Source organism: Scophthalmus maximus, chromosome 10, assembly GCF_022379125.1.
Source record: "Scophthalmus maximus strain ysfricsl-2021 chromosome 10, ASM2237912v1, whole genome shotgun sequence".
Lineage (NCBI taxonomy): Eukaryota > Metazoa > Chordata > Actinopteri > Pleuronectiformes > Scophthalmidae > Scophthalmus > Scophthalmus maximus.
This window is the reverse complement of record NC_061524.1, coordinates 3,545,001-3,571,560: the sequence shown is the minus strand read 5'-3', so window position 1 is coordinate 3,571,560 and position 26,560 is coordinate 3,545,001. Positions and strand designations below refer to the sequence as shown.

The 26,560-nt window shown below is 42.6% G+C and overlaps 1 protein-coding gene across 10 annotated transcripts in view; it reads left to right on the top strand.

Moving 5' to 3' along the window:
• The window catches only part of itsn1 (intersectin 1 (SH3 domain protein)), a 37,354-nt gene that overhangs the window by 2,490 nt on the left and 8,304 nt on the right, over positions 1-26,560 (top strand). Inside the window, exons 2-31 of one of the 10 annotated variants that reach the window (XM_035606156.2) lie at positions 3,561-3,620; positions 5,017-5,109; positions 5,401-5,464; positions 5,643-5,803; positions 6,275-6,469; positions 6,706-6,784; positions 7,063-7,160; positions 7,319-7,382; positions 7,496-7,633; positions 8,228-8,427; positions 8,563-8,702; positions 9,354-9,476; positions 9,709-9,858; positions 10,189-10,329; positions 10,491-10,578; positions 10,770-10,909; positions 15,647-15,795; positions 15,881-16,173; positions 16,498-16,769; positions 16,983-16,997; positions 17,947-18,200; positions 18,299-18,473; positions 18,566-18,652; positions 18,761-18,909; positions 19,120-19,199; positions 19,297-19,469; positions 19,550-19,595; positions 19,720-19,841; positions 20,426-20,549; positions 20,648-20,842. In XM_035606156.2, coding sequence (XP_035462049.1) covers positions 3,593-3,620; positions 5,017-5,109; positions 5,401-5,464; positions 5,643-5,803; positions 6,275-6,469; positions 6,706-6,784; positions 7,063-7,160; positions 7,319-7,382; positions 7,496-7,633; positions 8,228-8,427; positions 8,563-8,702; positions 9,354-9,476; positions 9,709-9,858; positions 10,189-10,329; positions 10,491-10,578; positions 10,770-10,909; positions 15,647-15,795; positions 15,881-16,173; positions 16,498-16,769; positions 16,983-16,997; positions 17,947-18,200; positions 18,299-18,473; positions 18,566-18,652; positions 18,761-18,909; positions 19,120-19,199; positions 19,297-19,469; positions 19,550-19,595; positions 19,720-19,841; positions 20,426-20,549; positions 20,648-20,842 — 4,036 coding nt within the window. In that variant the 5' untranslated portion in view covers positions 3,561-3,592. Of the gene's footprint in view, positions 1-3,560; positions 3,621-5,016; positions 5,110-5,400; positions 5,465-5,642; positions 5,804-6,274; positions 6,470-6,705; positions 6,785-7,059; positions 7,161-7,318; positions 7,383-7,495; positions 7,634-8,227; positions 8,428-8,562; positions 8,703-9,353; positions 9,477-9,708; positions 9,859-10,188; positions 10,330-10,490; positions 10,579-10,769; positions 10,910-15,646; positions 15,796-15,880; positions 16,174-16,497; positions 16,770-16,982; positions 16,998-17,946; positions 18,201-18,298; positions 18,474-18,565; positions 18,653-18,760; positions 18,910-19,119; positions 19,200-19,269; positions 19,470-19,549; positions 19,596-19,719; positions 19,842-20,425; positions 20,550-20,647; positions 20,843-26,560 lie in introns of all 10 variants that reach the window. The other 9 variants (XM_047335209.1, XM_047335211.1, XM_047335207.1 and 6 more) reach the window with 9 other exon arrangements.

The window sequence follows — 26,560 nt, the reverse complement described above, 5'->3', positions numbered from 1 at the left end:
ACAGCTATTAATACCATCATCACCAATCACACAAGATTAAAGTCTGAGCGGTTGCAACAAATCTTTAATTTTCATTATTATTATTATGATAATAAAAAGTATGAATGAAAGTGTTATTTTTTTTAAACTCCAAAATCTATGTAGTGAAAATCGGCAGTTACGTTGAGTTGAAGAAACCAAGCAGAGGTTCTTATTCTACTCTAAATAAGTCAATAATAAATACATTTTCTGTCAATCATCTCAATTGATCAATTGACTCATTATTTCTGCTCTACTTCAAACTAGAAGCAAAGGGAATCAGGTTCATGAGGATTTAGAGGTTTTAATCAACACATTGTTCTAAATGAACAGTTATTTATGAAGATTTCTGGGCCCCTGTTTCATTTTAATTCAAAATTAATCATATACGACCTGGAGAAATAATGCTTTTACTCTCAATGCATTTCAATGTATCTCAGATTTAGCTTTTCCTGCTTTCCTTTTTTAAAATTTGCTTTTCTATTAATTGTGGGGTGTCGGCTTTGCAGTTTGCTCCAAATTTTATTTTAATTATAATTATTTTATTGTTCGTTTTATTGATTTTTTATCTTGCTTATTGTGAAGCACTTTGTAAAATGTTTTATTATATATGTATATGACTTCTAGACTTGATATCATACCGTTACATCCATAAACTTTATTATAAATAATAAAACAGAAATTTAACAAATTAAATACAGCGCTTAAATGAAAATGAAAATATCTATATATTTATGCACAATTTGAACATTAATGCATATCTTTTCATCATTGTTTATATTGTGAAACGAAAGTTTTCATATCGGCAAACTCGGATATCGATTTATCTGCCAAAGGCTCATATCGGCCGATTATCCGGCTGACCAATGTATCAGTCAAGAGGTTGTTTAATTCAAGTGTCCAGCATTGTAACCGTGTTGATTTACAGTTTCCCCCCGAATTCATTCATGAAAAGACGGGGAAGAGGAATGTTGGAGGGGGTCAGCGGCAGGGAAATGAGGGGGAGGGGACAAAGAGGAGAAGAGAGTCTGAACACTAATCTGTATCATGTTCTGAAGCTGACTTCTCTCTGTGTGTGTGTGTGTGTGTGTGTGTGTGTTTTTGTATGTGTGCGTGCATGCGTGTGTGTTGGTGTGTGTGACGAGCTTAGACAGGCATCTGCCACAAGCCTTGATAACAGACCATCGCTCCCAATGCTCTAATTATACAGACTTAATCCCACAAATACAATACAATGTACACAGGGAAAACAAGAGGCCATCAAATCCTCAACTGCATCATGTGATGACAAAGGAAATGGACGCGCGACGATCGCAACAAAGAACTAATAACTAATAACTATAAATCTTGGGTTTGATGCTTGGTTTAACATTTTGTGCCCAGTGTGAGACATCTTTTACTGCTAAAAACCTTCTACTGGGTCGCATATAAAAGTTTGGCAGGTCACAAAGAGGATCGTTAACAAAAGTCACTTTGAATCTCAGCTTCTGACTCAAACATTTGGCAGATTCGTTGCATGAGAATTTGTAAAAGTAATTATTCTCCTTTCATTTCACCTAAAAGATAATACGATGTGCTCTCTGCTGCAATGCTCCTCCTTGTCGTTCGTTTTGCACAAGAACCCTTTAAGAAATGAAAAAAAAATTCAAATCTGTCCTGCTGTCCAACTGCGAACATCTGTTGAGTATCTCCCATAAGTTATTATACTTAGGAATATTTTTTCTCGCAGTCACTCGAGGTCATATTTGTGACCTGACATGCTTCGACATAGTTGAAACGCAACTTTTACCTCCAAAAGTTGAGTTTCACTCGGTGAATAATCTACTGCTCAACTGCTTCAAAATTCTCTTCATCGGCAGCCGTGAAAGTGTGTCCCTGTGTGTGTGTGTGTGTGTGTGTGTGTGTGTGTGTGTGTGTGTGTGTGTGTGTGTGTGTGTGTGTGTGTGTTTGCGTAGGGTGGGCTTTGTTCGTCTGACCTAGTTAAGCAGCCACTTTGTCCTCCCACTCTGATGATAATGGCACACACACACACATACACACTACTGCACTCCTCAATGGGCCAAGAAGAAATTTCAACGGAAGAAATAGTCCTAGTGAAAACATCCACAGTAACTGTTTCTGGAAGGAGTTTTGTGATGGTGTGTGTGTGAGTGAGAGAGCATGACAGACTAAATCCCATCCACCTCCATTATATCGAGTTTGTAGCAAAAGTCTGACAATTGCATATCTTAGTAGTACGTCATCGATACAACAGGCCGAGGTATCAATAAGGCCTAAAATGTTTTGAACTGGCCCTTTAACTGGGTGTCTCTTCATGCCATTGTAAGAAAACCAAAAGTTTGTTTACATTATATGTTAAAAAAAAAAAGAAGTCAGAAACCCACACATTAAACTCACACACGCCCTAATTGGCTCCGTGTCTGTTGCAATGTGTGTCAGATTATTATTATTATGGGTTGTCTGCTGGTCACAGGGAGGCAGGTCTGGATCTGATTAACATACCTCGACTAGTGCAGAGGTATGTCTTACGCACGCACACACACACACAGTTTATGGGTGTGTTATTGTGAGGGTGTAGGCGGGTGTAGGTTTTATTTCATATTTATTTAACCTTCAATATCACATTTTCATCTTGTCATAAAATGTGAAATTACAATTTCTGGAGAAAGAAATCATTCAAAAGATTCTGTGAAGTATTGGGGGGGGGGGGGGGGGGGGGGGGGTTGGAATCAGTCCATATTGATGCTCTTTACTTTTTGACTGTACAGTTTGTATCTGCTGTATGAAACGCTGACTTTAAAACGACTCGGGGACGGAGACAGGGAGTTTTCCAAGGCCAGCAGCAGAGAAAACTGGTGTTCGCTGTGCTCAGCTCCCAAGTGAGACTGTGTGTAAGTGAGTGTAGTTGAAAAAACAAGCAGGCTGTGCTCGTGCAGCCCGCCCCGCATAAATAAAGGTTCCCTAGCCCCATTGACATGCACAAGCATGGCCGACATGACACCAGTTTGAATACAAGATGACAACAGTATATTGATGCAGTCTTAACTGTAATGTGGTGATTTAAAAAATGCAGCTGTAAACACCTTGAGAACTGTGTGTGTGTGTGTGTGGGTGTGGGGGTGTGTGTGTGTGGGTGTGCGTGTGCGCGCGCTAACAAACTTACAGCAGCAGCAAAACAAAATTACAGCAGCCATAATCGTACAAGGGTCACTGGGCTGGAAATGGACAACTTGAGCATTAAAGGACAGCAGAGTGGAAAATGAACTCCAGACTCGCGCTGCAACATCGTTTCCCCCGACTGAGTTTGTTTACTGTATCAGCACGTTTGGCGTTGACGATCCACGATTTGGTCCTTTTAACGTGCTGCTAAGCATCTAGTTGGATTTCTGACCCCTTTTGCTATGGAGGCATATCGTGCTTCTCCAGTAAAATGCTGTGAAGTCAAAGTGGTCTCACTACTAAATGCATTTTTTTAATACTTGGCGAGGGCAACGATATTGATCAGCTACACTCTTTTTTCTGTTTCTCCAAATGTGTTGCAGGTGTTGTGTAGCTGCAGACGACTGAGAGAACCATGGCACAGTTCCCCACCACATTCACAGGTCAGTAAGTGTGTGTGTGTGTGTGTGTGTGTGTGTGTGTGTGTGTGTGTGTGTGTGTGTGTGTGTGTGTGTGTGTGTGTGTGTGTGTGTGTGTGTGTGTGTGTGTGTGTGTGTGTGTGTGTGTGTGTGTGTGTGTGTGTGTGACATGACATGGCAGAGAGGAATTATTAGGAAAGTCATGGACATAGAAATGTTTCCACAACCATTCTAACATCCACACATCCAATCTCCCAAAGATCATGTCTCAGTCTGTCAAGAACGAAGAATTATTTCCGGGGAGAGGGAGAATACAGTTACATGACAATGAGCCAATTTGACAGAATCAGTTTACGAAAAAGTAAAAATAAATATATGACTAGATCTAATTACTGTTAAAGAAAACTGTTGCCAAGATTGGTATCACGAGAGCCTGGATAGGGACGGACAGATGGAGACAAAGACAAAATGACACTGTGTGAGTTCTCGCTCAATAAACAGATTTGTAACAGTAAGATTCAACATATCAGGCATAACAGTAATTTCCACAGAACAAAATAGCCATTTGGACAGTTGCTTTATCCACAACACTTGAATTCTGATCTTTCTTTAGGAACATTGTGGCCGAATGATTCCAAGGTATACATGCAACAGAAGACAACAGAATACGCATCGGTAGCAAAAAGAAAAAAAGTTTCTGTCAGCAGTAATTGTTCTTCTTGCGTTACAAAAAATGACTCACTATGGTTCCATAAGCACGTGATTGCCGGTGAATGGTGCAGGACGGAGCTGTGAGTTGGACTTTAAGGGGAACCACTGCTCTGATTTGAGCTTGATTCATAACTTTAACTCTGATCTGACATTTAATTGATGTGGTCCAGAAAAATGGAACAAAGTGGAAACTGGGCGATTAGCAGAGTGGAGAGGCAAAAAGACAGTAAAGCTAACTAATATAAGCTAAGCTATAGTCCTTTACTGGCTCATGAGTGTCAAACCAAAAACATGGACGATAGTTACACACTGGTTTGGATGGAATTATCATCAAATCAAAATTATCTGTATCAGCCAGTGAGGAAATCCACATTAGTGAATTGTTCTCTGACTCGTCATGCACTGAGAAAGTCGACAGTCTCATCTGACTGTCAGTCCCTCGTCACATCCATCCTTATTTTCTTTCCTCATCAAGTCTCGCTCTGAGTCGACACCCTCCCTGAAGTGTTACCTAAGAGGAAAACCTCTGACAGGAACTGAAACTCACGACTGACACATTCCTCTCACACCTCCCTTCTTTTTTCTTTTTTTACTGCCTCCTGTCTGTCTGTGCCTGACTTTGTCTTGGCGTTGGGGTTCGGTATCTAACGTAACCATGTGTCTTTGTTTTGTTTTGTTTTGTTTTATTTCTCTTCGGGGCGTGTGGCAGGTCCAGATGTGTTTCTGATCTCGGTGGATGAGAGAGCCAAACATGATCAGCAGTTTCTCAGCCTCTCTCCGACCGCCGGGGGTTACATCACAGGTAACGGTGCCAACCAGTTACCACGCCTCACTAAAGCCACACGCTGGTTCGGTATTGTCTCGACTTCATTTCCGTACAAAGCACGACAGGCTCTTAACATTTTACAGACGAATTTCCCCATGCAAGTAGATGATGACAGAGGCTGCAAGTCTTAATCTTTTACTCAGACCAGACACAGTTTTAGTTCATTTGGATTCAGCCTTAGTCTGAAGTGGCCTTTATTCTTTTTTTCTTTTTTTTTCACCCCTGTCCTTGCTGTGACCTCACATCCTGTTCCTGTTTGTCTGTCAGGTGACCAGGCCAGGAACTTCTTCCTCCAGTCAGGACTGCCCCCTCCCATCCTGGCCCAAATCTGGTGAGTCACATATGTCGAGAAGCCAGTTCATTCATTTCATCAATTAATTAAAAGCACACACAGTTCCACATTTATTTATTCAGTGGATCTTAAGGTTGTTAGAGTTTTTGGTCCAGCAGTCACATCACGCGCTCCTGAACATTGGTGCAATCATTGTGTTCTGTGTGTGTTCCTGCAGGGCTCTGGCTGACATGAACAGCGACGGCCGCATGGATATTCAGGAGTTCTCCATCGCCATGAAACTCATCAAGCTGAAACTTCAGGGTCACCCTCTGCCCCCTGCGCTCCCTCCTAGTATGAAACAACCCCCCCTGCAGTTACCCCCGCAGACCGGCTTTGGTAAGACACACACACACACACACACACACACACACGATCACACAGTTGTTGTTTTTGCTGTGGTGGTGCACAGTTGCTTACAGTCAACACAGAATTAACACTGCACACAGTTTAATGCCATAACAAATATTTGATTCTGCGGCTTATTTGACTGTTTTACGTAAAAGTTATTTTTCTTACACTGAAAACAGGAAGTGGTAAAACTTTGCAGATCTATTTGATAAGGAAGAGTCAGGCCTAATTTTTCCAAAGGTCATATAGATCCGAATAAATGTTCGCTCTCACTCCGCTGTAAGTTATAATAATAGTATTAAGTAATAATGATCTCCAGACACTGTGACTATCACGCCCCATTTACTAGTATAATAAATACTGATTGTAGTTTTCTCTCATGTCTTTGTACAGATCATGTTTACGCAGTAGAGAGACAAATGTCTGATAATCCCGCGCTGTTGATCTGTTTATCCTCAGGCATGCCCCCCATGCCCCCCATGCCACCCCTCCCGGCTCCTCTGCCAGTCGTTCCCCCTCTGCCCCTGCCCCCGCTCCCCGTCGGGGTGTCACCCCCGCTGGTCTCGTCGGTCCCACCACCCCTCCCCCAGCCCATCGCCAACGGAGCTCCTCCCACAGGCATGATCCAGCCCATCTCAGGCTTCTCCCACCCAGGTAACTTGAAAATGACTGTGACGGGAGCGTTGAAGAATTAATTTTAAGTTCCTGCCTACTCATAATGTCCACATTCATATTTACATTGTAGAGAGTCGGGTGATGGTTTATGCCTGTATGAATTTGGTGCCACATCATAAAAGAATCATAGTCTAAAAGAAAATAGTAGTTAAGTAATGTGAATGTAAGTATTTGACCACAGCCTCAGACTAAAACGTCTTGTCTGTCTCTCTCAGGTCAATCCGTCAACAAGTCGGCTTCGTTTAATCGTTCCAGTATGAAGTTGCAGAAGGTGTCTTCCTTTGATGCTGCTGGGTAAGTTGAATCATCCAAAATGTCAGCACCATGGTGCTTGAGAAATGTATGGTAAAGAAATTATTATATTGTTCATAGTTTACCCTAATATCACAGGACAAGCTGTTTGCTGTGTCCCGCTTTAAACTTACTTAATTTGTCACTTGGACTTTTTGTATAAAGTTAATTTAAGAATTTTGCAACCAACTGTACATATTAACTTTCCCCGTTGCCTCACTCTGTGATAATCGTTTGCTGTAAGTCACATCACTGCTCTGTTGTTTATTCCGTCCCAGTAGTCTGCCTCCCCCTGATTGGGCCGTTCCTCAATCCTCAAGGCTGAAGTACCGACAACTTTTTAACTCCCATGACAAGATGATGAGTGGACACCTCACCGGTACACACACCCTCTCACACACACAGGTCATCGTTTATGATGTTATCTTTGTCATCCCGTTTGTACAGCATTTAAATGTGTGTGTGTGTGTGTGTGTGTGTGTGTGTGTGTGTGTGTGTGTGTGTGTGTGTGTGCGTGTGCGTGTGCACGCGCTCCAGGTCCTCAGGCTCGCACTATCCTGATGCAGTCCAGTCTTCCTCAGGGCCAGCTGGCCACAATATGGTCAGTACATTGAATTATCACCTGAGATTCACACATTTAATCTTTATCAAAACCAGGAGATGGCACTTAAAAGACATTAGCGATTCAACCAAGGAATCTTGTTTCTCCTCCAGGAGTCTATCAGATATCGACCAGGATGGGAAACTAACAGCCGAGGAGTTCATCTTGGCCATGCACCTCATAGACATGGCCATGTCAGGTTTACCGCTGCCCCCTGTGTTACCACCAGATTACCTCCCGCCCACGTTCAGGTGAATACTCTAACCAAATACCACAGTAACCCACTAATTGACAGCAACAGTCACCACAAATACTTCATGTCTATTCATTTTAACAGCAGTTCATGTTTTCCCTCTGTGGGTAAACTACATTAAAACAATTTTTACTGCTTTGTGTTTTACAAAGAAATTAACTCAATACATAAATTTTTTGAGCATGGATTATAAAAAAAATTTGCATTTATGTTTACATTTTATCTTTGTTTTCTTAATTCAAGTTCTATATATTTGGTTGATTTTGTGTTTTCTTTTTTATTTATAGTTGTTTATGATAAAGTTTATGGTTAAAGTAAAATATCAAGCCTCAATTACATTTCTTTGTCATAAAGTTTTGTTAACGACATTTTAGGAATCATTGACAGATTAAAATAAATATATATCAGGCGATGTATCGGAATCAGAAATCTTGTACTCCCTAATATGTTTATATTATATCTATTATTTTGAACTGCGGCCTTAAATTGTAAAAAAAGTAATGTACCCAACATGTGTTGGAGGGACAATATGGAAGGTGTGAGGAATGATGGTTTGTGTGTTGTCATCACTGTGTTCGTCTGTGTGTTAAAGGCGTGTACGAAGCGACAGTGTCCAGTCGGACCAGAAGAGCGTCCAGGAGGAAGTGGAGGAGGAGGCTGAGAGCACCCAGGACAAGAAACTACCAGGTTTGGTCCTCGCCAGCTGCGGAACTGGACACCGTCATGTTACTGTTCAAACTGGAACTAGATCTTTTCTCAAGTCTTCACTGACTAGCTTGAAGGCGATTGATGGTGAACAGAGACGCTTCGGCGACACCAACTCATATTCATGTCCAACTTTAAAAACACTCACAACAACTAACATTAGCAGTTTCTAATAAAAAAAATAGTACTTTCTTCATATGAATTCTCTCTGTCTCTCCACAGTGACATTTGAGGATAAGAAAAGGGAAAACTTTGAGCGAGGAAACCTGGAGCTGGAGAAGAGACGTCAGGCTCTGCAGGAGCAGCAGAGGAAAGAGCAGGAGAGACTGGCTGCGTTGGAGAGAGAGGAACAGGAGAGGAAGGTAGATTATACTGACTATACTGATTCCTCATCTCCACACTGTCCACATTCAGAATTTGAATCTTTTATCACTTTGCATATAAGGCCATGAAGCTTCTGCTGCGATAGTAGCCTCAGTGCTGTCATTGTACCAGCTAAATTAATGAAACACTTGGCCGAAGACCAAATACCGAATGCCGTTTTTCATAGTATTTCATTAAGTTTGGCATTTTTTTCACCATTGCATAATTTAAATAGCGCAAATATGTTTGTCTTTTACATTTTTATCTTGCGTTTCAAGGAAAAAAATGAATTAAAAAACTGCAATTTATAAATATATTTTTAAGGCTGAACACTTTTTAAACATTCCAGCAGACATTATACCAACAACGTATGGTAGTAAAACAAAATATTTTTATTCTTAATAATTCGGTCCACACTTATTCAAGTGAAAGGGGTTTTTTTTGTGCTTTTTTTGGCCAAATAATTTTGTTTGCAGAACATTCGGTGCATCCCTCATACCAGCCACAGTTGTCCCGTGTCTTTAAACTGCATCAGTAGGTTTTTGAAGTGTTGAAACTAGGAAGAACTTAAAAAGAAAAAGGATGAGCAGTAAAAAAGAATGGCAGAGCTTTTTATTCCGTCAGCTCATGTTTGAATGTTTGTGTTCCAGGAGCGCGAGCGTCTGGAGCAGGAGCGGAGACGACAACACGAACTAGAAAAGCAGCTGGAGAGACAGAGGGAGCTGGAGAGGCAGCGAGAAGAGGAGAGACGCAAAGAGATAGAGAGAAGAGAGGTAAGGAGACGAGGAAACGATGACAAAGCGTCTGCATTTTAATTGGAGGAGTTACGGTCGAGTTGGTGTCCAGCTGCTGCTGCAGACGTGAAGACAACTCAGAAGCCTTTCACTGAGCACTTCACACGTCGGCTCAGAGCCTGATTTACACTCCTGCAGCAGGTGGCTTGTTGTGTATAATGTAGGAACAAAATATGATATTACATTGTGTGTGTGTGTTTCATGTGTCCAGGCTGCTAAGCGCGAATTGGAGCGCCAGCGTCAGCTGGAGTGGGAGCGTCAACGTCGGCAGGAGCTTCTGACGCAAAGAAACCGGGAGCAGGAGAGTATAGTGCTGCTCAAAGCCAGGAAGAAGACGCTGGAGTTTGAACTGGAGGCTCTGGTAATCAAACACACGCAGCCACACATAGTCGCATAATCAGATACTTACTTATGGACAAGAGGAATATAGTGCTTGTCAATCAAAAAGGGGAGTCTGATATTGGAAACATGCCACGCTGCATAATTGTCGTGAAATAGAGGCATACAAAAGATACAAGTTTAAACAAGTTTCTTCAAAGATAAACCGAAAAGCAATTGACCAGTTCCGACCAAAGAAAAAATAGCCGCTGACAGTTAATTATTTTTCTGCCACCCAATACTTAATACATACATCTGCAGAAACCTGATAGTACATGTGGCTTTTTTTCACTTCCCCTTCCCTGTCCTCCAGAACGATAAGAAGACCCAGCTGGAGGGCAAACTGAAGGATGTCCGGTTTCGCCTGTCAGCTCAGCGGAGAGAGGTGGAGCAGACCAATCACACCCGAGAAACACGCATCGCTGAAATCACCCTGCTGCAACAGCAGCTGCAGGTACAAGTGTGAAACCATCAGCAAAGTGAATAAAAATTCATCATGAAAAACACGTGTTGCATTAATTTCTTTTTCATGTAGTGCAATTTATGAATTCAACTTTAAAAACTCGAAATGTTTTGAGACATATTTAAGTTTTTTGTCTCGACCTTGTTGTTCAGGACTCCCAGCAGTGGCTCGGGAGGCTGATTCCCGACAAACAGAGTCTCAACGACCAGTTGAAACAGGTTCAACAGAACAGCCTGCACCGTGAGTACTACACTCACACTTAATACAAACACACACACGCACATCATCATTCTACTCTCATCTTGCAACAAAATAAGATATCGTTCTCGATTAGATTCTTTTGACATGTCTGAGTGTCTGTGAATGATTACCCTGACATCACACTATCTGTGTGTGTGTGTGTGTCTGTGTGTGTGTTTGTCTGTGTGTAGGTGACAGTCTGTCGTCGCTGCAGAAGGCCGTGGAGCAGAAGGAGAGCAGCAGACAGCAGCTCAGAGAGCAGCTGGACGCCGTGGAGAGGGAGACGAGGGCCAAACTGCTGGAAATAGACGCTTTCAACACCCAACTGAAGGTAGACAGATAAATCAAATGGTGCATTAATACAGGATGGCAGAGAAAAGCCACAAGATACACAATCACACCATACTTAATATTATAATATGACAATAATAAACTAAATAGTTAACCTTTGAATAATCACAGTTGTTGTAGCTACCAGATACAGACTTGAATGACAAAGCAAAAATAATCCATTAAGAGTAGTAGGAAATTCTTAGATATGAATCTACATTATCTTCTGTTTGTTTTTGTCAGGAAAAATCCCACTGCAAGATCATGTAATAATTATTATTATTAGCAGCATTATTAGTGTTATTTAACAAAAGTTGGAAAGTAGTAAGTTTTTTTCTATTCCAAGTTTTCATAGATGAACTCTTTTGTTAAAAACACATCTTCCTCCCTGACAGCTATTGAAGGAGCCAGATGTTTTATATTTGTTGGATATTTCAAATGACATTTCTGACGTTATGGTTAAATAATCCAAAACACCTCATCCAAAATAGCTTGTACTAGTAAATTTTGTAAATACTTTCATTAGTATATAATTTGTACAATGATTTCATTTAAAAAAAATGTTGTACTTTGATGAATTGCTGTAGCACTTAATTTAAATCTCTGATTAGCTAACTTGCTAACCCAGTAATTTTAAATGAATGTTGTAAACAAACTATTGTGAGTCGTATAATCACAACGCTCGTGTTCACTGTCGTGTTACAGTTTTGATATTTACATCAAAACTGTTTTGATGTAAATGCGTTTGTGTGTACGTTGGTGTGTGTTATTGTGTGTATTAATGCTGATTTGTGTGTTTTGGGAGAGAGTTGGCTGTGCATGGGAACTCTCTGAGTGTTGTCAGGCAGCTGCCTCGTGGAAGCTGGAGGGATTGATAATGTTATTTCATTCCTTAGCATTGAAGCACAGCAGCCTGTTTATTCCGGATCATAGATCACCTTTTGTCACTGTCTTTTTTTTTCTTTCTTATTATTATTTTCTATTGATTATCCCAGAAAGGTCAGGTCAAAGAGTGGAGCAGTTCTCCCGAGGTATTATATTCCAGTGAGAAGGACAAGAAAAGAAATAGCAGACACAACTAGGATATGAATTAATTAAAGTAAATTTTCTAATGCTAAGCAAATTAAGTTGGTTCTCTTTGTGAAAGTGGAACAGTTTTCTAAAGTGCAGCCACGTCTGTGGTTCTTTGCAAAACAGAGGCACAGACCACTGAGATGTGAACCGTGTTTGACTATAATTCCCTCCGCCTTCCTTCCTACAACCACTTCCTCTTCCCCAAATCTTCTCTTCTCACACTGCTGTGCCTCCTCTGTGCTCTTCATGCAAATGGAACTCTGCTTCCACGTCACCGTCCTCCTCTGTGCTCCCGCTTTTACCACCTGTATTTTCTTCTCGACTGCTTGCCTTTATTTTCCTCCCTATCATCATATTTTTTTTGTTTAATCTACATAAATAAACCCTTCCTTCTTTATATGTTCTACTCCTCCGTTTATCCTCTTGCTCCCTTGCCCATGCCAGTCTCTGTGTGAGTTCTATGCCAACCACTGTGCCAGGATAGAAGCCCTGCGATGCCAGCTTCAGGAGGAACAGAGGGGGAGACAGGTAGAGAACACTGCCACTGCTGGACTGGGGTGGTACTGCAATGAGGGGGGGGGAAATATCAAAGTACATGATGACCTTTGGAGCAGTTTTTGCATTTGGAACGGACCAGCACGGTCTGATTATGAGAGATTATCAGAGAAAGGGTTACAAGTCAAACATCGTACACCCTCTTGTCAGATAACTAACCTGCAAGCTTCACGTAATTTAAGTCACTTTAGGCTTTGTCATCTTTAACACTCACAAACTAGACTTTTTGAAATGCCTGGTATGTGCCGACATTCCCGTTTGTCTCGCCGGTGAAGCTTGAGTGGACTCCCCGAGCTGTGAGTGGTGTGATGACTGACACGCTACTGATTGCTGTGGGTGTGCTGTTCTTTTTTCTAATCTCACAGGTCAGTGAGCCAGTAACGCCTCTTGACAAGGAGGCCCGCAGAATTAAATACTCACTAATCCAGAGCAGACAACTGCATGCAAAATTGTTATCTGCAAATGACGTAAATAGAAAAGAAGGTACACTTGGTAGTGATGACGCAAAAACTCTGCATTAAATACATAAAAACGAAGTATCCACATTAGGCCTCAAAGCTCTTACCTGCTTTTCAGTGTAGGTTGGTCATTTGAAAGAATCTGACACCGGCTACACAACACATTACTCATCACAGTGAGTCACAACAGCCTCTGTGAGTTTAATCTCTACACAGGAAAATCCTCACACTTGCGTCAAGGATGAAAATATTCATGGTCCTCCAGCTACAGTTCTATATAAATTGGGGAAAAGCAAATATGTATTTTCCAACTGAGAGGTCATGTTAAATCATGAAACTACATGAATGAATGCACCAACAACATGACCAACGTACTAACTAGTAAAGTTACCCAGCCAAACGTCACTGACCTGAACTGTCTGTGAGTGTGTCTGTGTCGATAGAATGTGTGTGTGTGTGTGTGTGTGTGTGTGTGTGTGTGTGTGTGTGTGTGTGTGTGTGTGTGTGTGTGTGTGTGTGTGTGTGTGTGTGTGTGTGTGTGTGTGTGTGTGTGTGTGTGTGTGTGTGTGTTTCAGTGCCACGAGCAGGGACAGCTACAGGAGTGTGTGTCAGCCGTCAGGGTGTGTCTGGCTCGGCTAGACTACGTTATAAAGGTCCACACACAACAGCCCCGCCCCCTCTCCCTGTTCCCTTGTTTCTCACCGTCTGTATTTTACTTTCCTGATCTTTGATCAATGACTCAAATCACTTCTTCTTTACTTTGACCTGTTTTTCTCCGTCCTTTGACACCCCCCCGCCCCCCCCCCCCCTTTATCGTCCTTCTATTTTGTGCTCCAACTTTTCATTGCCAGGCTGTTGTTAGCTTACTACCTAGCCAGCTGGCTAACAATGCTTCCATATTTGATGCAGTTGTGATGCTAAGCTAGCAGTAATGCCAGGCTAGCAGGTGTATTAGCGTAGGTGACTCTATGCTGGCGCTATGCTAGGCTACCTCACTAGACTACTACACTGAACAGTAATACTGCGGTCTGTTTGCTACCAGAGAATGTTTCAGCCAGACAAGAAGGAAACTAGTATAATTTCACTAGGCTAATATACTGCCGAACTTTGTTCGGGTGAGTGTGTGTGTGTGTGTGTTTGTGTCTTGTCTGTGTATGACAGGCACGTTGTGTTGTCCTCCACTTCCTATTCGAGGCGACCTGGAGTTCTCTGTCTCGCCACCAGAGTTGTACTTTTACTGGTCCCGTCAGTCTCTTCGCTCTGATTGGTTTGCTTGTTTCCATAGGTATTCCTCACGTTGGTTGTTTGGCTGAAACACGACGGCGCTGCCTTGTGTCGTTATAGTAACAAGAGTGGTGTTCTAATGGCACAGCTGGTCGTCATGACTACACAGAACTGCCCCCTCTGTCCCTCAACACCCTCCTCATCCCCACACTTTTTCTTTTTGTTTACTTCTAACCCCTCCCACAAACTGTGCCTTGTGCAAGCTTCGCCCCACCACCGGGACCCGAGCCCCGTGTCTGTGGCCCCGGTCTCTGCCGACCTCCAATAGTTACCAAGCCCCCGTCCCAGTGACTTGACGCCCGCTCCCACCAGAAGATTTATATATGAAGATTTACGAGGGAGGACATAGGTTGGGATACAGATGGTTTGACTGGATCCCTTGTCACTTGCCCGTTGTTCTTCTCCCCCTGAGAAGTTAGTTTACCCTTGAACCATAAAAAACCAGAGTAGATTTGCTTTGACCATCTGTAACAGGACTCCTTGTTCTTCTCGTCCCTGAAGATGGTTCTTTATGACAGGCTGCACGTTTGGGGTCGTTGTTGTGCTGCAGAATCAATCTGTTGCCTCCCTGACGGTTTTTGCCTGATGGATAAGAATCTCAACATCTGAAAGTGTCTCAAAATATTGCACAGCACTATATGTGGAGGTGAAAAGAAACATTTCTCCTGAGCTGTGAGTCGGCCACAAAAGAAGATGTTAGCAAAAAAAAAGAAGCTGCTTGTTAAACTGCAGGTGAATGCATAAAGGTTGATAGTGAAGAGGGGTGTGTATTACAGTCAAAGTATTTCCATAGCCAATCTGCTGATGTGACAATGTAGATTTTAGATTTTTTTTTTTTTGCTCTAATCCTAAAACCAATCAGCCATCTTCCTAGAGGGAATGTGAAACTGGCTCCTTCACCAAAAAAGGGATATTTCTAAATTGTTTTGCTGTCAAGTCAGAAATTTTACTCTTTACAGTTTGTGCAGCACTCAACACCCTCCATCTTAGATAAAAGCTTAGAAAGAAATTCCCTTTCATGAGAAAAAAGGAAGAAACGTCAGGAAGGGAAACAGATGAGGGACACACCTACATGCGTTAGATGTGTAAAGAAGGAATTAATCTCAGTTTGCTGTGATCTCTTGCACTGGTCAATCCACCTAAGGATTGGAGAGCCTTGATTTGACATTCAAGTATTTGCAATGGTTACCCACAGGGACGTGTCATTGCCTCAGTAAAGGGGCGGAGCTTGCCTTGGTCACCTAACTAATACGTGTTGCTGCTGCTGCTGCTGTTGTTGTTGTTTTGGTGGCGATGGTAACCCGTAGCAACCAACCCCCACTTCCTCCTCACCGGTGTTCCTTCCTGTACCCCATGATGCTTTGCAGGAGCTGCGGGAGATCCACATCCGGCAGCAGAGGCAGAAACAGAAGGAGATGGAGGGAGACGCGCACTCACTGACACACACACTAACACACACACATTCTCACCTACACACTCCGATCGAGAGGAAGTCTGCTGAGCTGCACGAGAGCAGGTAAGATCGAAATACACTTGAGAAGTTATAACATTAGAATATACATTCTTTTGTTTCAATATTATCTTTTCTTGCCGTGCTGCAGGTTGTCGTCAGACGAAGGTGTGGCCTGGAGGGACGAAGCAGGAAGCTCCGCCCCCGAAGCTCCCAGCCCACCCTCCATCTCTGCACCCGACGCCTGGCTGAACAGAGTGACGCAGGAGGAGGAAGAGAGGAAGAGGAGAGGGATGGAGGAGGAAGAAGAAGAAGAAGAAGAGGAGGGCCTGAAGCGGGCGGGATCGGCCGAAGAGAGGGAGGACGAGGGACGAGGCAAGAAGGATATGCAGGATAAACTCAACAAGCTGTTCAGTCAGCCGACGGACCCCTGGGCTTCATCAGGTGTGTCATCGGGTCGTGGCTGTTAGAGACGACAGAAGTGTGGATTGTTGTTTAGTCGTAAACTGTGTTTGATGTCATCTGTATCATTTTAAATAGAAAGTCAAATAAATTTCACCAATCTTCCCTTAGAGCTTAAGAAGGAATTAAGGATGTTTTAGACTATCAACACATCTATAGATTGGTGTTTGTTTGTTTGAACATCTTTCATCCATAAATGGAGAAAGGAACTCTTTCATCTAACATTAACAAACTGGATTCTAGTTTGTTAAATTCAGATTAATGAACTGTGTTGAACTCCTGCTCTAATATCTCTGTTGTTTACAGGGGACAAAGCTCCAGCACCCAGTCTCTTTGACCAGAAGACGACGGCCAGCGGCTTCGACCACCACCCTCACCCTCACCCTCAACCACACCCCCACCCACACCCACACCCTCACCCTCACCCTCACCCACACCCACACCCACACACCCATCCCCACCCACAGCAGCTGCAGCAGCACCAGCAGCCGGTGAAGGTGGTCTACTACAGGGCCCTATATCCATTCGACGCTCGCAGCCACGATGAGATCAGCATTGCTCCCGGAGATGTGATCATGGTACGGCGTCAGTCCACACACACTCGTATCCTGCACATTTCTACATGAACATGGAAATACAGGAATGTGATGATGATGATGATGATGATGATGATGATGATGATGATGATGACGTGTGTGAATGTGCAGGTGCCACGATGACAGTGTGTGAGTGTGTGTGTGTGACACGTGTGTATTAACTATTTCCTCTCTCCTCTGCTGTGCAAACTGAAGGTGAAGGGGGAATGGGTAAGTTCTTGTCCCACCCCCCCGCCCAGTGTTGTGCCTCCATCAATCATATGCCAGCACTCATTTGACCTCTTGGTGTCATCTCATGCCGTCTCCGTGTGCATTCATTTGCCAGTGGATGAATGTGTTTTGCTTTATTTTGTATTTTTATTTAATCAAGTAATTTGAGTCGCATCTGTAAATGTTGTTATGCTTCTTGTGTTTTCACAGTTAATGTCAATTAATTGTTAGCTAAAGAAATACAAACCGTCTCAGTCTGACCTCTCCGAGCAAATAAATGCTGGGTTAAAATCAATATTTTATCACCGGTACTGTCTCCATACATAATTATCCACACGAATGTTTGTCATGCTGGCAGATTTCTTTTTTTTAAATAAACATCATTACTGCCCACGGCTCCGTCACTCCCCCACACTTGGCAGGTTTACACTCAAAACCTGCCAAACGGGCCTGTGAGCAGACTTGAACGGATGTGTTGTGTTGTGTTGCACAACCTCTTATTTCCATATTGACGGAGTTAAGCTGACGCTCATCCAGATTTGTTATAAAAGAATCCATCAGTAGCTGAACACAAACATGTTGAATATAACAAAAAGTGTCATGGACAGTAACACGATGGAGCTAAAAGAAACATAAAGAATTAATTATGTTTCTTAATTTGTAGTTTAAGGGAGAGTCTTTGGTTTTTATCATGAAGGTATTCATGGGAGTAGACGAGTCATGAAAAGTGCTCATGTTCATTATTATATCGGTCTTGTTGACTTGAAACAAAACATTAACAGTTACAAATATTGAGTTAATCATGTTTATTTGTGAATTCTCTCACTACTCATCCGCTAATTTGTTTTTTCTGCTCCCTGGAACAGCTGCTGCTGCTGTTGTTGTGTTTACACCACTGAGCCGTTCTACCTGTGTCTTTTATCTTAATCCCGCCCATCTGCACCGACAGGTGGATGAGTCCCAAACGGGTGAACCTGGTTGGCTGGGCGGAGAGCTCAGAGGGAGGACGGGCTGGTTTCCAGCCAATTACGCGGAGCGGATACCCGACAGCGAAGCACCGGTCAGCCTGCGCTCCACGCCCTCGGCCACGCCCACACCCACCCAGCAGCAGCAGCAGCCAATTGCGACGCCTCCTCCAGCGCCTGGACACACCTCCTCCTCCACGTCCTCCACCAACAGCAACTGGGCTGACTTCAGCACCACGTGAGTCCTCACCTATAGGAATTAGAGTTGTAAACAAATAAATTAATAAAAATAAAAACTTTTCAACCTCTCCTAATCATATCGGTGTGTGTTTCCAGTTGGCCCTCAAATACAGCAAGCCAATCAGACAGCGAGGGCTGGGACGCGTGGCCGACCACCTCAACCAGTCAGAATCCGTCCCTCAGCGTTCCCTCGGCGCAGCTACGGCAACGCTCCGCCTTCACACCCGCTACCATGACGACAGGCTCCTCTCCCTCACCCGTGCTGGGACAGGTAACAACTCTCTTTGGTCCCAACTTGTCCCCCTTTTGAGTTTTGGTTCTTCTGAACCGAGCGGTACTTACAGTTTCAACTCTGTCTGTCAGGGGGAGAAAGTCGAGGGTCTTCAGGCTCAGGCGTTGTATCCTTGGAGAGCGAAGAAGGACAACCACCTCAACTTCAACAAGAACGAGGTAGACGAGCATTCTCCCATTAAGTCTCTCTTTATAATTTAATTGGGCATTTGTGTGTTCTTGTTTGTTTTAAATGCATTTAATATATTATTGTTTGTGTAAATACAGATAATAACAGTGTTGGAGCAACAGGACATGTGGTGGTTAGGTGAACTGCAGACCGGACAGCGAGGCTGGTTCCCCAAGAGTTACGTCAAGCTCATCTCCGCCCCTGTGACGGCCCCCGCTGTTGTCGCAGCACGCAGCAAAAACCCCAGGTGGGTTCACACGTTGCGTCGAGTCAAACTGAGTTGTGCAGTGACAAAATTCGTCAATCGCATGTGGGTAAAGTAGCGTAGCAGACTGTTATATTTTTATAGCAAATTGAGGTCTCCGTTCCAAACTTTTCAAACAACTAAAATTGTTTGTATTTTAGATTTGGGGAAAAGGGCAACCTTATTTACAGTTTGAATATGTTTTTCTTATAGTGAGTCTGGTGTATCAGAGAGCCCGCCCAATGGAAAACGACCATCCCCATCCCCAACACAACCCTCCGAGTCTGGTGAAGGTAAAACATCCATCCGTGTGCATGTATGTATATTCTTTTTAAAAGGTCAGGTAGTTAATTGTCAACGTAGTCCCCTCGTCTGTGTGCATCTTCACAGAGTACGTGGCCATGTACACGTATGAGAGCAACGAACAGGGAGACCTGAGTTTCCAGCAGGGAGACGTCGTCGTGGTGACAAGGAAAGAAGGGGACTGGTGGACAGGCATGGTCAGCGGCAAAACTGGAGTCTTCCCGTCCAATTACGTCAAACCTCGAGACTCGGCGTCTGAGGTAATTTAGTACAGATTAGGTTTGATTAGGAGAGAAATATGTCAAATGCATGTTGCTTTCAACTCCATTTCTGTTTTTAGTCTTTGGGACCAGGAGGGAAGACGGGCAGCTTGGGAAAGAAACCAGGTGAAAACCTCTTCTTCCTTTTTTTTTTATATTAGTGTTCTTAATCTGTGATAACCTGTTCCAGTTCCAGGAGCAGAACTAACCAGATCTTCTTCTTATTCCTCTTGTCCTTTACTTCCTGCAGAGATCGCTCAGGTCATTGCCCCCTACAGTGCCACGGGGGCAGAGCAGCTGACGTTGGCTCCCGGGCAACTCATCCTCATCAGGAAAAAGAACCCTGGGGGCTGGTGGGAGGGTGAGCTCCAGGTACACAAGCACAAACTCTAGTCATTTGCAAAGAAAGAACAAATGTTTGACTGCTTCTGAAAAAGAATTGATAAGTTGGAGTTAAAGAAAATTGCCTGAACTCCATTAAGACCACTGATGACTCCTTATGGACTGAATCCTGAGTGTCTTTTGAATTTCAAAGGATATCTAGCATCATGTATTTACTTGTACTTATATTCTATATTATATTTAATTCTAGGAATAAACTGTAAATTAATTATAAGTCTGTTTTTTATTCTTTAAGTGGCAATCCTGAAGATTTTCATTTAAAAAAAATGTCTTTTAAAGCTAAAGCTCAATGATGAAAATATTCAATACTTATATATTCTCTTTGGCAATATTCACAGATGATCAATGCTGTTTTCAAATTTCAGCTAATGTTATCTGTATTTTTAACATTCTGTGTTGTATTAAACCATATTTACTCTGAATAAACCTGTGCTGAAATCCTCCGGATTCCCACATAGAGATATGTTATAATTGAAATGATACAAGGCCGTGGAAACTGCTCGTTGTGATTCATGAGTGATAATAAAAAAAATCCTCTGTTGTGGTTGGTTCAGGCCCGAGGGAAGAAGCGCCAGATAGGTTGGTTTCCGGCAAATTACGTGAAGCTGCTCAGTCCCAGCACCAGTAAGACGACGCCCACAGAGCCCACGCCTCCCAAACTGACTCCTGCCAATACAGGTACTGTAATGGGTTATGAATACAGGTGTATGCAAAAGCATTTTAAAATCAATTTTGACGTTTAAATCAACGCTTCCGTCGTGTCTGTGGCCCTGCAGCTCTGTGTCAGGTGATCGGCATGTACGACTACGTGGCCCAGAATGACGACGAGCTGGCCTTCCTGAAGGGTCAGGTGATCACAGTGATCAACAAGGATGACTGTGATTGGTGGAAAGGGGAGCTCAATGGGAGGGAGGGTCTGTTCCCCAGCAACTACGTCAAGCTCACCACGGACACTGACCCGAGCACGCAGTGTGAGTACACACACAGACACACACTCACAGAACACACAAACACACACAATATACTAAAATCGACAAGTGTAACACTCACACAGTCGCTCTGAATCGCACACACACAAACACCCCAGAGCCAGGTGTGGAGATGCTGTCCCTCTCTCAGTCTTTGACCCTGAGTTGGTTTGACCTTCCACCTTTCACCCTGTCACTCCTCTGAGCCTCTTTCATAACCTACCGTCCATGCACCACCTCTGGGTGGTGTGTGTGTATGTTTGTGTGGTGTGTATGTGCATGAATGTGTGTGCGTATGCGCCATTAGTGTAAAAGTGTTTCCTCTCTTCCTGCATGTTTTCCCTCAGCATGTTCCTCTGAAGAGCAGAGCCCTGAGACTGATGTAAAAACTGACCAACAGAATTGCGGGTATTTTTAGCACAACTGAGCGACCGTCTGTTCCTGTGCAAAAATATAAATGAGAATCCAATATTCTTGAGGTCATGATGAACATAGGGTTGGGGCTGGGCAAAAATGTATATACTTTTTGTGGAATCATGTTGTGATAATTAGATCATATCATCTAATCTTCACCAAACCAATCAGTTAAAGCTAATTTTTTCATTAAAAATCAACTGAATTAGTTGATGAATTTCATACTAGCGGTAGGACACGGGTCACCGAACTGAAAATCAAGATTAATAATTTCTACACAGTTTTCCATATTGTGATTTAAGGTATGATAAAAAAAATAAAAAATTCTGAAAATAACTTCAGCCCAGCATCAAATAATATCGTGTGAGATAAGCAAGAATATGTTACAAAGAGTTACACATGTAAGAAGGCATCTTGCAATAAAGCACATGATAAGAAGTTTCTTCAATGGTTCATGTCTGTGATCCATCAATCAATTATCGATTCATAAGTTAATGGTTGAAAGCAGAATGTTTTCTTTAATTAAAAACACACATATTTACAATATGTCATCCAATATAATCTAACTTAATATAGTATATATATTATAATGACTATTAGAATAATTGACAAATTGATCGCACTGGTCTTATGTAAGAGTGTTGTATGTGATCAGTTGTGACTTGAATGCCCACTCTTTTTAATTTGGTCTTTATTGGTGAACAAAAAGTCCTAAATTTGCAGCACTTTTTTGGGGTCTGCAGTTTAATTTAAAATATTACAGATACTTTTAACTGCTGAATCTACTGTCTCAGGCTCTGTCGTCTCCGTCCTCTGCTCCTCCGTTTACGCCACACCTCCACACTCTCTCTGTCTTGCTGCACGCTCCACCCACCTAGCACCCGATTGGTTGTTGTTGTTCTTGTTGTTGTTCCTGTTGTTGTTGTTTTTGTTTAGTTGTTTTTGTTGATGTTGTTGTTGTCGTCCTCTCTCTAGGATCATATCATTACCCAGAAACCCCCCTCTCCTCAAAGCCCTCAAAGAGACCCACTAGGCCACGCCCACTAGGCCACTCAACCAATGGGACAGCACCGAGAGGTCACATGACCCGGAAATGGCGACTCTCCACCAATACAAGCCAGAGAGAGAGAGACAGAGACAGAGACAGACTGTAACGTTAAAACGCCCTGTGGTGGCGAGAACTCTGTCTATGCACGGCTCTGACTGGACTTGGCCAAACTCTGTTTATCTAAGGCTCTGGCTCCAAACAGCACTGTTCAACAGGAGGGAGATCAATAGTCAGAACTCCTCTCCAGCTTTCCTCCTCCTCCCCTTCCTCTCCTCTTCTTCTCTTCCCCTTCTCTTTTCTCGCTCCCTGTCTCTTTCGGGTGGAAGGTGCTAAGTAAAGGAGAAAAGAGGGAGAGGAGACTCATGGAGAGCATAGGACGAGACGAGACTATTGAACTCCTTCCTCCCAGATTGGACTGATGAACATGTTTTGACTGTATACACACACACACACACACACACACACACACACACACACTCAGTCTCTCACACACACATACGCACACGCAGCCCTGTCTCAGCCTGGTTCAGTGGATAGTGGGTCATTTTGTGGCTTTATGGGAGAATCTGTCATTAGTGTCAGTAGCTCATCTCATCCCACCTCCCTCCTCTTTTTTTTTTTAATAATTTTTTTTTTTAAATCTCAAATTTTTAACCCCGCTCCCATTGGTTCAGCAGCTTAATTCACCTGTCAGCCACAAGTGGCGTTGGCCCCGCCCCTCACTAACCCCTCCCCCTCCAGCTTCACAGAAAGACCCACTATCCGCCGGAGGGACAAGTCTCAATGCTGAAAGGCTTTTACTCTCCTCTCTCTCTCCACCTTTCCTCACCTCCTCTCTCCTCAATGCCAAAGACTCCTCCCTCCTACCCCTTCTGCTTCCTTGCCTCCTCTTCCCTTCTACTCCCTCCTTCAATCAACACACACACACACACACACACATTCAAAAGTAAATGGAGAGGAGAGCAAATGAGGCAGTATTGAGACACGTCCCATAGCAGTTAAGGGCCAAACGTTCCACCCACTCTGCTGCTCCCCCCCTCTGTGTTTTTTTTCTCCAGTTTCTCCTCCTCCTGTCTTTCTGTGCTAGAAAAGGAGTCAAGGAGGCATAGAAGGGTGCGAGCAGCTGGAATGGGACTCAGCCCGTTACTCAGGGCGTAAATTGCGAACCAGGCTGTAACTGCTTAGCATACGAGCTAACCAAATCACACACACACACACACACACACACACACACACACACACACACACACACACAATACAATAAGGTACTGAGTTCGGCACACGCACACACACAGTGATGATGTTTTTATCTGTCGTAGATGAACATTCTGAATATGTATTAACTCTAAACGATCAGTTTTATGTTCTTTTGTTGTTGTTATTTTTTTGTTTGTTTGTTTACATGTTTATTGTTTTTATCTGTTGCTATGGCGATGAGACGCTGTCACACTGTTGAGGGCAAAGACACTGACATGACTCGGACAGATCTGGTACTAAATACGATTTTTCTCACATTTAGTTCATTTCAGTCAAACTTAACAGTTTTTCTCGCTTGAACGTAACGCGAGAGGATCGACGCTCGTTCTCACGTCATGATGTTAAATGTGAAGATGGAGCCAAGAAGGTGATTATTCGGAAACGCCATTGCGGCTCCGTCCACAGCCCAGAAATATAAGTTTTAAAGTGCCGCGTAATTCCCCCGTCGTTTTTGTTTGTGCACACGTAAAAACAACAACAACAACTAAATCTTACAAGTTCATTAGTTAGTGAGGAGCTTTACAGGTGTTTTGTGTATGTTTTTATTTCCCCCGGTGCTGAGCTAAGCTAAGCTAATCAACTCGTGGCTCCATCTTCATATTGAATACATCCCAAAATATCAAAGTGTTCCTTCAAACAGCTCAACTGTTTTTTTTAGTCGTGGCTCAGTTTCACAAACTTGCGACACTGAAACGTAATTTTAAAACTTCTCGGATTTCCAGCACTGTGATGCACATTTAAGTGTCCCAGGCCACTGTCAACAGACTTCATGCACAAAAACACAGATTTTAAGTCGAGTCTTGTCCCCCCTCCCCCACGCACTGCAAACTTACTGTATGAGAATATATCGAGTCATTTCACTCCCTTATGAACCTCGGAAACCGTGATATGTGAAATGTTGAATATCTTCCACAGGACTGTAGTAAACATATTCCTGTATTTGAAGCTGATCAAAGACACAGCCTCAGTTCTCCGCCTCCTGTCCAACATTTTGCCATTTGTTCGCACTAAATGAGCCAAACAGAACGGAGTCCTGTAAACGTCACATATCATATTTGATCTCCTCGGAGGGACAGAGAAGAACTGACACACACAGAAACAGCATCACTTTCAAACTGTTACCATGGGGACATACCCATGTATTTGCCATTTTGCCACAACAAAACCAGCTTTCTCTTTTGTTCCCATAGCAACAGACGAGTATTATAGTGGTTGCCTATATCAGATTTGTATTTTGTGTTTTGTTTTTTCGTTTTATCCAGATGACAGTATTTGTGATTTTTAATGTTTACCCTCAGAAACGTCGAATGAAACCGTTATTGAACTACGCAACTCTTTTTTTTATACCACAAGCAATAGAGTGACTACGATTATTATTATTATTATTATTATTATCATCATCATCGTCATCATCGTGAACTTGCTTGGGGGAAAAAATACGTCGGCTCCTCGGTATTTGGGAGGTGAAGCTCTCTGATTTGTTGATAAGTCGAAGACCATCTGCTGTTGATCAAACTGAGGCTGGAGGCCCAGACGGGGGTCGCCTAGCTTTGGGAGCATTTAAAAAAAAAAAAAATGTGTCAGTTTGTTCACTGACGGTTGAAACTTGTCACAGTGAGTGTTTTAGATGATTAGAACAAAGAGCCGCCTGAACCAGAGCCATGTCGTCACCTCTGCTCCCGACTGCAGCCATGTTGGTCCCCGTCAGTTTAAATCATCTGGGGACAAACTTTACATTCATAAACATTTTAACAGTTATGATTTTAAACGTTTTTATCACACTCTGCTCTGAAGCATGGCTCTGGTCTAGTTCAGGTTTGAATTTAGAAAAAAAAAAAAAGGAAGCTCTGTATGAACTATGCTTAATCTGATGAATGGTGACGGTTGATGCTTCACGCGGATATAAATAGCTTCTCTGAAGAATGGACGAGTGGATTAACAGCCAAGCCAAATGTAACCAGACTGCACTTGGTGTCAGTGTGTGGATGAATGAACCAGTGTGCAAGTGTGAGAGTGTGTGTGTGAGTGGGAAATAAAGCATGAATGAGCGATTTTAAGGACGTGAATGGTCAGATGAAAAACTCATAGGAATAAAAAAGGATAAACGAACGAATGACATGTACAGAATGTTAGTGAAGCGTCGAGAGTAAAAAAAAAAGAAAAGAAAATGTCCCGAGGTTTTTACTGGTGGAGATTTTTGATGAAGCGCTGAATCTGACTGGTCCTGATGATTAAACGCTCTGAGACAGACTGCTGTCGGCTGGCCTCGTTACTCACACACACACACACACACACACACACATTATCTGCTAAGCAAGCTTCCTGTTAAATTGCTATTTATAGAAAAAACTGAATTTTGCTTTTTTAAAAGTAAAAAATGTAGAAGTTCTCATGAAATATTATTCAGAAAATACAGTTTCACCTCTTTAAATATTAAGTTAGTATTGAGTCATATTACTTAAAGCTGCTGTAACCAGTTTAAAAAATATATATTATTATATTAACACTGAAACAAATGAGTTTGTCTACTAAGAAAGTGGCGAATTGCCCCCAAGAGAAAATTATCACACACAAACTCTGCAGGTGTTTATGAGGCAGTAATATATTTTAAGGCAGTAATAACACACTTTGTCAGATGACAGATTTAAAGTCGGCACAACAAAATCATCCTCCCCAAAGTCCAGATTGTCACATCTTCATTTAATGTGGTTAGGGTTAAAAATAAACTGATTCAGCTCTGAGTGTTTAACAAATTCAGCAGAAGAGCAGATTTTTGAAAAGAATGACATTTATTATCAAATGTCTTAAATATTCTTTCAATGTTTTTGGTTTTTGTAACAAAACCTGACTGAAATTTTGTTACATTTTCTGCTGCTCCTCCAGGTTGTGTTAAAATATATTTGTATTGTTATGCACGGCTGGAAAGTGCTCCTCTTAAATTAATCCACAGGCCTTATCATCCCTGCTGGGTTTTTATTGATATCTATCATACTTTGTTCAGT